The 15,213-nt window shown below is 44.6% G+C and overlaps 1 protein-coding gene across 1 annotated transcript in view; it reads left to right on the top strand.

The window, feature by feature from the left end:
• Positions 1–15,213, top strand: part of GPC3 (glypican 3) — a 436,626-nt gene that overhangs the window by 325,821 nt on the left and 95,592 nt on the right. The window contains exon 6 of the mRNA XM_056130281.1: positions 292–412. Coding sequence (XP_055986256.1) covers positions 292–412 — 121 coding nt within the window. The remainder of the gene's footprint in view (positions 1–291; positions 413–15,213) is intronic.

Raw genomic sequence — 15,213 nt, 5'->3', positions numbered from 1 at the left:
CACGCAAGGACCTTCTCCTGGATTGTCACACGCAAGCACCATCTCCCGAATTGTGTCCCTGCCCCCTGAAAACTTGACCCTGCCCTGACAGCAGCTGATTTCCCACATACCCGTGTTTCATCTCCATCCCAAATAGGCGGACGCGTGTTGCGTTCAGTTTGACCAGTGGTGCCAATAGCAGACAACGGTTCCGTGGCTTGAGTTTTCTTCTGTAGTGGCTAATCTCTCTCTCTCTCTCTCTCTCTCTCTCTCTCTCTCTCTCTCTCTCTCTCTCTCTCTCTCTCTCTCCAGATACAGCCAGAAGGCAGCGAGGAATGGAATGAAAAACCAGTTCAACCTCCATGAGCTGAAAATGAAGGGTCCTGAGCCTGTGGTCAGTCAGATCATCGACAAGCTGAAGCACATTAACCAGGTATGTACCCACGACACTGAAGCCGGAGGGTGGCGACTGTGGACATTATATTCTGGGGTCTCAGGACGGTGGGTGCCTTTGTTCCTTTTCTTCAAAGGTGCTTTGGACTCAAAAGAACCTCTGGCCTGTGGTCTTCACCTTCTCTTTAAATTACAAGGATCATTTTGGCATATCAGTGAATGCTTGGACTAGAGGGGAAAGGCATTCCTCACAGTCTTATCCTCTACTCCATCCTGTTTTCACTCCTCTGGCCTATTTTTCTTTGGATGTGTTCTTTTCCAAGATTTGTTTAGAAAAATCACATCTACAGAGTTGAAAGGATTCGAATGCCAGTGAGATAATACCCTGGGTATGGTGTGTGCCGTGCATCCTACCAAACCTGGTTTGAAGCCGTCGTGCCACATATGGTCCCCCCCAGTACCACCACGTGAGGGCTGCAGTGATAGCATAATGGGTATCACTGATTTGTCTATGGTTAAATATCTTATTTGCCTAGCACGCGGCCAACCCGCGTTCGATTCCCAGCATCCCATATGGTCCCCTGAGCACCACCAGGAGTAATTCCTGAGTGCATGAGCCAGGAGTAACCCCTGTGCATTGGTAGGTGTGACCCAAAAAGCAAAAAAATTAACTTTATACCTGAAACACCTTTTCATGCATCATCATAGTAATCATTCTTCATAATTGTACATGGTTTCCTTGAGTATTTATCATGATTTTGTTTTGTGTCATAGCCAAGCAGTGTCTCAGAGAAATCATGTGGGTCGGGGGATTGAACCCAGGATTTCCACATTTCCAGGCATGTGCTCTGGCCTTTTGCTCTATCTCCCCAGCCCCATATGAATCAATTGTAATTCATCAGATGACATTTTGTGGTGGTGGTTGTTGTTTCTTAGGCCACACACAACTTGTGCTCAGAACTTACTTCTGGCTCTTTATTCATGGAGCGCTCCTGGCAGGGTTTGGGGGACCCTATGCCGTACCACGGATTAAACCTGGGTCAACCCCATGCAACGCAAATGCGCTACCCACTGTACTATCTCTCTGGCCCGTCAGACTGCTTTTTCTGGAAATGCAGATTGCACCCACTTTATGGTTCCATCCCAAATGAAGCTCAGTCAGCATGCATCACTTTTTCTGTTGGCTCTGAGATCATACTTATTAATGCCCGGGGTGACCGGATTCAAGAATTCGAGCATTTGAATATCTGCTTCCAATTTGTTGTTCACTGGGGATGCAACAGCTTTCTCTGTTGCCAGCAAGATGTGAAGTGAAGGACCAGCTTCAGTGCCCTTGCCAGCTTCTGACTCACTGAGACACCCACAGGTTCCCTTGACCTGTGCACAGAGTTTTTCCTCTCAGAAGGAATTTAGTAACTAAGACACAAACAGGAGTTAGTCTTCCCATCTGCTTGTGATTGTTTTGTGGCCACAGTGGGGAATGGGGGTGGAAAGCCACTATAGAACAGAGTGACAGTGACAGTGTTCCTGCCCCATGATCCATGAGTGGGAGGGCCCTGGCACTGCCGGCTTCTATTTGTAGCCTAGGAGGCACTTCGGATGCAACACAGATCCTCCTTCCCTGAGGACATGAGTTCCTGTAGGTAGCCATTGGCCCGCTTGTGATTTTGTGCTCTGAAGTTTCAGAGTGAGACTTTTGTGCTTCTTCGAACTGTGGGGGGAGGGCTTTGGAGTCACCGTGTCTTTCGGCACAAACTGCCTGGCACTTGACAACTCGTTTGGGGTTGACTCTTCCAAGTGCCTCCTCTGATGCCCAACACCCAGTGAGCACTTGATACAAGAGCTAGTCCGGCTCCTGAACACACAGTAATGGCCACATTTGCACACTGGAGCCTTCCTTTTGGGACCCCGCCAGCTCGGAGAATGCTAGACAGTATCATAAGAAATCCTCTGATTCATTCAGAATGCCTCACGGAAGGGTTTACAACCTCACAACTTCCTCACAATGGAAGCGTGGGCAGGGCCAGAAAGCTAATACAGTCAAAGAACTTGCCTTGTACAAAGCTGACCCCAGTTTGATATCCAGCTCCACATATTGGTGCCACATGCACCACCAGAAATGATTCCTAAGCACTGAACCAGGAAACGCTCCGTGAGCACCACTGGGTATGGCCCCCAAACCAAAATGATAGTAATAATAAAAGAGTCACAAAAGGCCACATAGATAGTACAGCAGATACGTCGCTTAGCATGCATTTAAGCTGACCATAGTTCAATCCTTCAATCAGAGGACATGCAGTCCCCTGAGACCTTCCAGGAGTGATCCCTTGAGCACAGAGCCAGGAGTAAACCCTGAGCACAACCGGGTGGGGCCCTCTTCTTCCCCCCCCCCCTCAAAGAATCTAGGTTGTGTAATCTCATGGCTCTGTATTCTGTTGTGGATCTAATAAGATACGTAACCATAGCCAAATCATTGAAATTCTCTGAGCTTTAGGTTTTTTCATCCGTAGAAGATAGAAATAGCCGAGTCTCAATTACGAGGTTATTGTGAAGCTGAATCTATTGATGATTAATATAATTATATATAAAATACATCATTTTATGACATTAAAATTATGCATTTGAGAGATTATAGGTTGATATAATACATCAAATTGCATGTATATGAGCGATAATCAGTGGCAGGTGGCTCATCTGAATATAACCCAGATGATTAAAATCTGGATTTTCCCTTTCAGCAGGACTTGTGTTGGACACAGCAGTAGTCCCATGCTTTTATCCAAATTCTGTTCTCCTGGTTATGTGTGCTTGCAGATAACTTTGATGAGTCTTATCCTCTTTCTCTGCCCCCATACTACCCCCTTATTTCCATTTTCTCTCATTTCTAGCTAGAGTGGAACTGGAGTGTATCCGGTCATACTGGATGAGCTCATTTGTCTGTGACATAGAGAGTGAAAAGACAAGACTATATCGAATGATGACAAACCTTTGGCCTGGATTTACAAAACTCATTATCCAGCAGTGAGGGGCGGGTTGGGATGGGAAATTAAGATCAGACTAGAGGTGACATAGGGACAGTGGTGGAGTGCTTGGGCACTTGGTGGTGATGAGATACAGTAATTTGGTACATCGATACCATCAACTTCAACACAAGTCTAACCATCGTCCCTAAGCAGAAGTCACACCCTAGGTAAGGAAGTCTATATGATCAGAGTCAGAAAGGTCCTCATTGCTTTCTCTTTCTCCTCCCTCTAGCAATGCCTATGTGTGAACATCTTTGGTTCCCTTACAAATACCGTTGAGCAATAATTAATTCTCATTGATAGACCAGTTTTACCTGTTTAAGTAGAGCTGTTGAGATTGGTTGGCCTCCAAACTCCCACATTGATTTTTCTTTCCCTTCACCTGTGGGGTTGTACATGGCACAAACACGTTTTCCTTCAGACCCTCAATACAGTTTCATATTTTGGCCCTGACTCAACCTCAGAGGAAGTTTACTTTAGAAGTCCAGCGTGCTAGCCATTGCTGCCACAGAGCCACCCTTAAAAAAGAGATACTTAAGAGAAATCTGAAAGACGCATGGGAGGCTGAGTGTAATGAGAATTATTATATTTGTGTAGCATTTAATCCTATGGCAAAGTATTCGCCTGTTCTCAAAGTCTAATTGTTTATATCAGAGCAGACTCTCCTCTTAGGAATTGTATAAAACCATCTTGTCAGAGAATCATGGTTTCTGAGAACACATGGGTACCCTTGAACATTATTTTTTTCCTCACTGTCCCTCCCCCCCACCCCGCGAGAGGGAAGGGCCACATAATGCATAATGAGCTTCCCCTTTTTTATGGCTAGGGAAACTGAGGCAGGAAGCCATTAAATGCGGGCTGGGCCTGCTGCCCAAACAGCCCATGAGTCCCCTTGAAAGATCGATCCATCCTCCAGATGTTGCTTCTGCGTCATTGCCAAACATCTGGATTCACTGAAGGCCTGTCTAGATAGACCCCAAATTTGTCTTGTTTTTTTGGAGGGGGGGTCACACCCAGCAATACTTAGGGATTACTTCTGGCTCTGCACTCAGAAATTACTTCTGGTGGTTCTTGGGGGACGGTATGGGATGCCAGGGATTGAACCCGGGTTGGCCATGTGCAAGGCAAACGCCCTACTCACTCTCCTATTGCTCCGGCCCCCCAGACCCTAAGTTTGAAGGATGAGAGTAGAAGCAAGTGAAATTGCCTGCATTTATACATGAGTGGCATCTCTAGCAGTGTCATGTTATTTTCTTAACCCCCTTGCTCAGGGCACTCTCTGTTCCATAACATCCAGGAGGAGGCTTCCTGCCTCCCTGCCCGCCAAACTGGAAAGCCAGTGATGCTGTGCTCTTTCCCTGCCTGTCTCCTTAGGGGCCTGCATCTTAGATGGACCAGAGCTATGTCATCTTTCACCACATTCTAGAATAATGCTCCCCTTTCTTCTCATTTCTGCTCTCATCCTGTCTTGCACTCTATTGACTCTCTGTGCCATTGTTTTCTCGGTTTTTCTTTTTGAGCTCTTTAAACATCCTCAACATTTCCTCTCTGAAGTCCTTATTCTGAAAAGTTATGCAGCTGGTTAATACTGGTTGATTCACCATCTTCAAGGACCGTTCTCAGCTGCCTCCATTCATGTTATGGTTATTGTTGCTCACACTGGAAGTCAGATCCTCACTCAGGGAGTGAAGTAACAGTATTTCCCTATTGATAGGCCTCACGGAGTAACCCTGCAGGTAGGGATTTGGGGTCAGATCCAGGCCCCTTTTCCTGGGAAGGCCTGCAGGTGTAGAACGCCCATTGCTCCTTCCACACCCGAACTCCTGGTGCAACCGTTTGGAAATGTGGACTTTGGTTCCTCTTTTCTGTTTATAATTTGGGCGTGGTGTTTGGAGCGGAATGGAGTACTTTGTGGGGGATGGAGTTGGGGTGGGCCACACCCAGTGGTGCTCAGCACTTCTTCCTGGCTCTGTGCTCAGAAATCCCACCTGTTGGTGCTCAGGGAAACCTATGCAGTGCCATGGCTCAAACATGTGTTTGACAAGTGCCTTACCCACTCTATTATATCTCTCTGGCCCAGGAATGGAGCTCAGTGCTGGAATTTGCTGGGCCACGTTTCAGGGTTGTGCCCGATTTTACCCCGATTTTAGTTTGTGTTAGTGTTCTGCTTCCCAGCTTCCAGCTATATGGAAAGAAGACCCCACAAATCTCAAGAGTGAGCCCAAGACCTACTTCCCTAGATGATCCTTTGAGTCATTTATCCTTTAACCCACTTGCAGTGCTACTAACCTTTGTCTCTCCAACTGTAGCTGTTGTAGTGGGTGCTGACCCAGCAGTCCCTAAACTGCCTTAGCACTCAACTGTTCCCAAAGAAAATCTGCAAGCGTATTTCTTTTCCCCGGTTTCCGTTCAACTAGAATTCCGGAAAGTATTTTCCTGCTGTTGCAAACAGTTGAAGCCAGAGCAGTCACTCTCTGCTCATTGGGTGTCGGAGCTTTTCATACAGACTCAGCCTGTTTGGGATGGTTGAAGGGGCCTATTGAATGCCAGGGGAGTGGACAAGATGACCTATTAAGGGTCCTTCCAGCCGTGTGATTCTGTGATTTGTGGCTTAAGGTCAGGCGGGAACCCAGCACCCTCTTGTGAACAAGTCTTGTGACTTGATTCTCTGCTCTGCTACTCTTTTGAAAGTCCCTTGTTCCCAGCGTTCCCCCTTTCTACTAGTAATCTCTCATCTTTTCAGAGCCTGCTTCCTTCTCACCAGCCTTTTAGCTAGGGCAAGGAGGGGGGGACTTCAATTTGCCCTTCCCCCCCGCCCAATTCTTCCAGCCTTCTCTCTTGTTCCCCTGAGTTAGGCAATTATGAAGCTTTAAAACCACTTTTTGTGTGGGGGGGGGAGGCATATGCAGCAGTGTTCAGGACTTGCTCCTGGCTCTGTGCTCAGGATCTCTCCTGGCGGTGCTTGTGGTACTTGTGGGCTTACAGGTCTAAAATCAGCAGCGAAGGATGGTTATCAAATGACACTTGAGAGAATTCTTAATAAATGAAGCACCACACTCTGGCTTAGAACCGGAAACATTTTATGGCCAGGACTTGAGTTATGAACAGCAAATGTCTGTCAACTAACCATCTCTTATGCAGACAACAATGTACAGTGGCCAAAAGAAGGGGCCACAGAGCTAGGGCAAAGGTTAAGGCACTTGCCTTGAATGTGACTGACCCACATTTGATCCCTGGTACCACATTAAGTCCCTCAAGCGAACTGGGAGTGACCCCGAGTACAGAGTCAGGAGTATGCTCTGAGTACTGTCAGGTGTAGTCTAACTCCCCACTCCCACCCATTCTCCACACACAACCAATTTTGCAAACAAAAATAAAATAAAACAGGGGCTGGGGAGAGAGTACAATGGGTAGGGAGTTTGCCTTGCATGTGGCCAACCTGGGTTGTCCCATACAGCACCACATATAATCCCCTGAGCACATCCAGCAGTAATTCCTGAGTGCAGAGCCAGGAGTTAGCACTGAACAACACTAGATGTGTCTCCAAAACCAAAAAATATAAAAAAGGAAAAAAAACATAAGGCAGACATTTGACTGTATCCACCTTCACTCGCCTTCAGTAAATATCTGCAAAATATTTGAAGAAGAAGCCTGGCAGATGAGCCTTCTTATCATGCAAAGACATTAACTTTTGAAATAGAAAGTTAGCATGTTTCAGAGGTTAATTAGTAAAGTTGTTCTGAGGCAGCCAAGTACCTAGGACATTCCTTAGCATGGACTTTCCAAAAAAAACTCTTTAAATGAGCCTCGGGGCTGATGGAAAGAACTCTGAGTACCATTTTTTTACACCGTGTATTCACAACAAAGAGTGACCATTGGGAAACAACTGGCTGGAAAAAGAAATGTCGATCTCAAATACCGAAATCCAGGGAGAAGTTTCTGAGAGGCAAACTGAACCCAAAAGTCTTTTTTTTTTCGTTTTTTGGGTCACACCCAGCGATACTCAGGGGTTATTCCTGGCTTTGAACTCAGGAATTACTCCTGGTGGTGCTCAGGGGACCATATGGGATGCTGGGAATCGAACCTGGGTCAGCCGCTTGCAAGGCAAACGCCCTACCCACTGTGCTATCACTCCAGCCCCAGAACTCAAAAGTCTTTCCCAGTGCAATTAGGGCCTGGTGTTGTCTGTCAGACTTTTTCACCTACCAATATGTGACCACCCTCCTCTAATTGCTGATTCCATATGGAGTCAGTGTGTGTGTGTGTGTGTGTGTGTGTGTGTGTGTGTGTGTAAGAGAGAATCTCTCATGTTAACAAGGATCTGTGAATGACTTCTGAGTTACAAAGGAACAATGGGAATTGGTCTTTAAATGCCAGACCTAGACTCTATGGAGCTAAACATTATTTCATGAAGTAAAAGGGGAATTAGCTGATGCATTTCAAAACACATTTATCAGGCAAAAAAATCTTCTGTCGTTGTGCTTAATAGCCTGAAAAATAATTACAATGTCTGCTGGCTTGGGGGAGCATATGTTTTTAATATCTTAATTACTATGTACAGTTTAATAACATGGCACCAAGAAGAATTCCCAAGTATTTCATCTTGCTTCTTAAAAATGAACTCTTTGCTTTATTGAGAATATATGGAACCAAAGTTGCTTCAGCTGGTCATGTATTCAGGATCTTGCATGCTAAAATACTAAAAAATGGAAGATGAACCAGAATTGATAAGGCAAAATATTATGGGGAGCTCTGCTCTGGTCCTCTTGATTTAAGCATTGAAGAGAACATACGTGGTCTCTTTTTATTGCACTATTGTACTCTTTCAAAAGGTTTTTGAAAGAAATATGCCAAGTGTTAGATATGGAAAACCATTCTACACTTGATTGCTTTTTGGTGTTTTTTGGGGGAGGGGGTGGTCTGTGGGTCATATCCTGCAATACTCAGGGAGTACTCCTATCTCTGTGACTCCTGCAATGCTCTGAGGACCATATCGGGTGCTGGGGATCAAACCCTGGTCAGCTGCATGCAAGGCAAGCACATTTCCCCCTATATTATCTCTCTGCTTCCCATTCTATATTTGAAAAGGGGGACGTCTATCAACTTATAAAGGCTACATTTACCTTTCTAAGTAAAGGTAACACAACATATTTTAAAATGAATGATGACAAAAGGCCTCTCTGTACTTTTATTGTAAGCAGTATAGAGATATTCAAATGTTATTTGAGAAATACAGAGATAACTTTTTTACCTGCATATATTTATTCACATGTATATGGCATTTGGACTCAGCTCTGTCTAGAATCATATTGTTTCCTCTAGCACCTAACCTAGTATTATGAACAGAATAGACACCCCATATAGATGTATATGATATTTAATTGGCAGTTGATTCCAAGAATTCAGCCTTTTCTGACCACAAATTTCTTCTGACTCTAGATCCCATTGAAGGCCATTTTCACACTTGCTATTAACCCATCTTCCTGCTAAAGGGCAACCTGGCATCCAATCGGGCTTCTATTTGTCAATAGGGACCTTTGGATGATAGGGTCTAAGCCATTGATTTTAGAGATGGCAAAATGCAAGAAAAGAGAAAGAAATGACTTGTCAAAAAGTTGCATTACCAGGAAAAGACAGAACCTTGATACTAGAAAATAAACAGAACAATATTTTCTGTGAACACTGCTCTGATTCTAAAGTGTCTTATTTATGGGATGGAGAGATCGTACAGGGGTGAAGGCTCCTGCCTTGCATGTAAACAATCAGGATTCAATTCCTGGCACAGCATATGGTCCCTGAGCACCATCAGGGTTCATTTCTGAGGACAGAGATAGGAATAGCTCCTAAACACTGCTAGATATGACGCTAACATTTCCCATCCCAAGTGTCTTAAGCATGCTTATAAATGTGCAAGCACATTGTCTTGGCCATGGTGCTAGGGACCAGAGCTTCACCTGGAGATGTAAGCCCATGTTCCTTCCTGTGGGTGGGTGGTTGGCCCATACCCCTTAGGGTTCTCTGGGCTTCCTCCTGGCTCTGCACTCCAGGGTCACTCCTACTGGGGCTGTGGGACCATCAGCAGTGCCAAGGATAGAACCCAGTGGACTGTTGGCCAAGCAAACACCTTAGCCATTGTGCTATATCACTAGCCACGAGCACATGTTATTACACCATCTTTCCAGGCACAGCAGAAGGCCAGACTGAAGCCGTTCATCTTGCAAAGACAATATGGTACAGTGGGAGGCAGGCACTTGCTAATTATTTCTCTCTTCTTCGGATATTAACCAGTGTTTGGTCAAAACAAGTACAGCTCAGTGCTTCCCGCCTCATGAAACCCATTGAGCTGTGGTGGCATTCTGAAGGGGTTAGGCAGCTGGCGTGGGCAGGGTGTCTCTGCCAGGATCACTGAACCCACAACAGGCAGAGTCAGCAGAACCCTTTGCTCAGGTCCTTAGGCCAACTCACAGAGCCTCACTGGCACTCCCTTCCCCAAGCAAGATCACACAGCTTTGCCACTTACGCTCTGGATCTCCAGGCCTTCCCTTTCCTCTGTCCCCTTTAATAATTTCTGTGGTGCCTTGTCTGTCCTTCCAGAACTCAGTTGTTGATGTATTGTGCTCAGATGGTGATTCTTCGTGGGTAGGGCTATGGCTGAGGTAATGTGGTGGTGGTGCTTTTGTGGTTGTTTTTTTTTTTGTTTGTTTGTTTGTTTGTTTGGGGGCCACATCTGGTGATGCTCAGAGGTTACTCCTGGCTCTGCACTCAGGAATTTCTCCTGGCAATGTTGATAAACAGAGGACCATATGGGATGTTGGGGATTTAATCTGAGTCAGCCATGTGTAAGAACCCTACCCTTTGTGCTATCTTCCCCCCCATTTCTGTTTTAAGCAGCACAGCTCCATTTTTTCCATCGGATGTGTTCTAAGTGTTATTTCACATAATAGGCTACATCTGCTAAAACAACACCAATCTCAGGACAGGGAGATGTACTTGGGGGGTAAGACCTTGATCCCACAAACCAGGTTTGATTAACTGATGTCTCCTGAAGACCACTAGAAATCATTCTTGAGCACAGAGCCAGGAATATCTCATGAGCACTGCTGGGTGTGGGACAGAAAAAACAAAAGACCAAAACCCTGATGCCCTTGGGTTTAGGTAAGGTTTAATCAATCTGAGCTGTATCTTCATTTGCGGGTTTATTCAATGAATCTGGCAGATATCTACAATATGCAAGGTAGTCACCAAATAATGGGCTCAATTCTGTATCCCTAACTATAGACTTTCCTTAGATAGCAGCCACCGTGATTTTTGCCTAGCAACTGTGAAGTGGCATATTTCCAGCAGAGTTCTAATTAATGTCCAAAGTGAAAATCACATTAGTATTCATATACAGCCGATGTTACTGGATAATATCCTAATAGTGTTAAAATATGATCTTATTTGCTTAATTAGTTGATCTAGATATTATTCTCCTCGCAGTCCATATGTTACTAGGCTGGGCCTTTGCAACAACATGTCTGCTCTCTAATATGGGCAAGCAAATTGACAAGACTACGAAAAGCTAAGAGAATTGCTCGTGGTATGTCCCACAGAATGAAGGCCAAGTGTCAGCAACATCACAGGGCCTTGAGAAATATGATTATTTTCATGGCCTTACTGTTAGCAAGTTTTGAATCCTCACAATAAACAGAAGGAAGAGCCAAGAGACAGTAGCTCAACACAATGTTTTTCCCACCTTCCCCCTTAATAAGGGGTCAAAATGGAAGCCACAAGTCTGGGTGCCTGATTGCATATCTTAGCAAAATTTTAAACTAGATTCTAAGTAAAGTTCTAAACTTAGAGCACGAATTTTCTTAACAGGTCATTATCGTGCATGCACACGTGTATGTGTGTGTGATACTTAGTAATTTAGCATAATGGTATAAATAATATCCAGCTACATTTTAGGGGGGGTGGGGCGATAGCACAGCGGGTAGGGTGTTTGCCTTGCATACAGTTGACCCCTGTTCAATTTCTCCGCCCCTCTCGGAGGTCTGTCAAGCTACCAAGAGTATCCCACCCGCACAGCAGAGCCTGGCAAGCTCCCCGTGGTGTATTCGATATGACAAACACAATAACAACAAGTCTCACAATGGAGACGTTACTGGTACTCACTCGAGCAAATCAATGAACAGTGGGAGGACAGTGCTACAATGCTACATTTTAGTGATTGTTTGAGGATTCAGAGGCCCAGTTTCCAATGTGGGGAATGGTTCCCCACACTGACAAACATAGCTCTGGACAAGAACTGGGTGTTCTAATATTTAACTGGGTTCTGAAATTAGCCACAGGGATGATACATCCAGTTCCACAGGTTCTGTCCCACAAGATCTCATGATTCCCCTCTAATTTCAGGATCCAGTTGTAAGCCCAGATATGGCCCTGTGACTGACCAACAGCAGAATGGACGTTCCAATGCCTGCCCCCGCCCCCCCCCCCCCCCCCCCCCGCTCCTTGGTCTTCTTTTGACATGAAGTCAGATTAGGTTGTTAGCTGTCTTTCTGATGAATGGCTCTACATCAGAGATTTCCGCGGCCCTCTCCTGCGGGTTGATTAATATACTAGAGTAATTCACAGAACCCAGAGATCATCTAGATCCCCAGTCTATTATAAAGAACGAGAACTCAAAAATGCCAGATAAAGCACAGTATGGACAAAGGACATGGGGCTTTTGTGTGTTCATGAATGTGCCACTCTCCCCAAATCTCTGTATGATCACTAACCAGGAAACTCTTCAAACCTTATCTTTTAGGGTTGGTGGTCTCCCCAATTTTCTGCATGATCACTAACCAGGGAAATCTCCAAACCTTATCCTTTGGGGTTGGTAGTTGTGCCAAGTCTCTGAATGGTCACTAACGAGGGAACTCTTCACACCTTATCCTTTAGGGTTGTGTGTTTGTTTGGGGCAGTGATAGAGACCTCAGTGAACCATGGGGTATCACACCCAGGTCTCCTGCATGCAAAGCATGTACTCAGCTGTTTAAGCTGTCTCTTTGTTCTTAACCCTTTCACAGTTTTTTATTTGGGATGGGGCAACACCTAGATGTTCTCAGGGCCTACAGCTGGCTCTGTGTTCAGGAATTACTCCTGGCAGTGTTGGGTGGGGGTGAGACCATACATAGTGCTGGGCAAAGAAGGAGGGTTGGTTGTATGCAATGCAAATATCTTAACCCCAGTACTCTCTCTCCAGCTCCCCATAATGAGAAATTTGAAAGCCACAGGGACAATGTAATTTAGTTCGAGACATAGTACAAAGGCTTTAGGGCCAAAGCAATAGTACAGCAAGTAGGGTGCTTGCCTTGCATGTGGTCGAACCAGGTTTGATCCCCGGCACCTCATGTGGTTCACTGAGCACCACCAGGAGTGGTTCCTGAATGCAGAGCTAGGAGTAAGCCCTGAGCACCACTGGGTGTGTATAAAATATATAAAGTCCAAAGGCTTTAGGTTTAAACCTTTATCGTTTAAGTCCTAAATATGTGACTTTTTAGCTGCCTGAATTTTGGTCAGTTTCTTTAAACTCCCTGTGCTGATTTCCTCATATGTGAAATAACCATCCTGTAATCTATCCTGAATGGTTGGTTGGTACAAATATTAGCAATGATACATGTAATAGATGCTCAATAAATTATAGCTACTCTTTCTTCTTTCTTCTTGGGTAGCTTGAGGAGTTAGCATAAATCCCAGAAGTGAACTTTTAAGTGGCTTGATTTTCTGTGCTCGGGTTGAGACATTACTGGAAAAGAGACTAGACATCTTTTCTAGTTTGGATTGTTGTTTTAATGACATTGCCATTCGAAATAAAAGATTCTGAATATGAGATTCTTCGAAATCTATATCTAGCCAATCTTCAACAGATTTCTGATCTATTTAAGGTACTGTTTCACTCCAAGTGACTGAATGGAAATGAAGATGATTTGTTTTTGAAAGGAGGTACTAGAAGATGAAGGCATGTATATTTACACCATGCTCTTGAGATTTTCCCCAAGTTTGAACTCTGCCCTAAAGTGGAGACCCTATAAATAGTCACACTGCCCTTAGAATACAGCTCAGAGATCTTACCACATGATCCGCAAGTCTCATGTTAATCTCTAACCCCACCAGAACCTTTCACGGAAGGATGGTAGCGAGCAAAGAGATGTAAGGGCTCTAAAGTTCAGGGAAAGTTAATCTGCATTCCTTTTGCATTTTGCTCTCTGATTGAAGATGGTGAGAGGTTCCTATATTTAAAACCTGGCTGTCATGCTATCCTTATTAGCAGATGTCTCCTCAGAGGTATTTAGAATGATTTCAAGCGGCATCTAATATATCCCTGAGTGTGTGTGTGTGTGTATGTGTGTGTGTGAGTGTGTATGTGTGTATTTCACATGCCGACAGAGAATAAAGAATTCACAGAACTCGGGGCTACTGAGATTTCTTAAGACATCAGCTGTTAGGGGTGATTCTACAGATGCCAGGAACACTGCCTCGGCCCAAATTTCCAAAGCCCTAGTTGGCACTGCAGGGTCTAAGGTGGACAACACCCATTCCAAAGGCGCTTCCAGCAAAGAACGATGGAATTTTTTAGCCACAGGCTGGGACCAGCGACCACTTGTTGTGGGGCGAAAGCAAAGCTGCTCCTGCTGCTTGATCCTTTGTCCCTGCCTGGGATACCATGGAAAATGGGGCAGGAATCCAGACTCATTAATGAGCTAATACAAAAGATTAAGCCAAGCCAGAGGCAGTTCGTTATAGCTGCATATGGATTTTTAAAGACAGCTGAGAGCTGAAAGATCTCCAACCCAGAATTCAGGGGTGCCGTTACTTTTGTTCCCCCAGACCTAAGGAGAGCGGGGGGAAAAGGTATCATTGTAGGGAGCAATTTCGTTCTGTTTGCTCAAGGAGATGCCATTCCCTGAGCTGTGTCATGTAGCAAATCGGTTGATCAATAATTGCAGTCTGATAACACACAGTACAAATTATTGTTCAAGCTCCAGCTTTCATCATGAGATGCCTAAATGGAGCTTAGCTCTGAGCTTCTGCTGGGTTGAATGGACTGTTTTCTTTTCTGTAGTTCTCAGAAACTACACTTCCAACTTCCACACTGACCACTTCTCTGACTCCTTTTCAAGATGAAAGTCACCAAAGAAAGCTTTTAAAGACAATAAAAATGTTAGATACGTACGTATAGCTCTCACCATTTAATTAGCAGGATTTTATTGAATTGCCTGTGTTGTGTGAAGTGCTGGGTTGAGTGGGCTCTGCCGATAGAGAAATAACCCTTCAGATATATTGATTGCTGGTTATCAAGTAATACAATGTTTAATACCATTTGAATTTTATTTTATATTGAGCCATTCTATTTGTCCAGCATTGGAGACAGGGACTGTGGAGAAGAATACAGAAAAAAACTGAAGCATAATTGTTGCTTTCAAGAAAGGTGATGAAAACAGATCTGTGTAACTATAGTCCAAAGCACAGGGTAAATGCCATAAGAAAAAAATAGAAAGCAAGTACTATGCTAGTCCCAAGAAGGGGTAAGTATTAATTCCACCAAAAGGAATTAGACGAGACTTCAAAAAACAGGCGGTCTTTCATTTTAATCAGGCTTTGAAAGATGTGGAGACAGGGCTTGGAAAGAAAGATCTGCCTGGCACAGGTATGTGGTATGAGCCACAGGACAAAGAAAGGCATGAAAGTACCTTGGTAGCCCTCTGTGACCAGATAGCGAAGGCCACAGGCTGGATTGGAAGGACGGAGACATGGGGTGGTACAAGATGAAACAGAAAGGTGAGTATAAAAT

This window comes from Sorex fumeus, unplaced genomic scaffold, assembly GCF_029834395.1.
Source record: "Sorex fumeus unplaced genomic scaffold, SorFum_2.1 ptg000075l, whole genome shotgun sequence".
Classification (NCBI taxonomy): Eukaryota; Metazoa; Chordata; class Mammalia; order Eulipotyphla; family Soricidae; genus Sorex; species Sorex fumeus.
The sequence above is the reverse complement of the archived record's forward strand: the minus strand, read 5'-3'. Positions and strand labels throughout refer to the sequence as shown.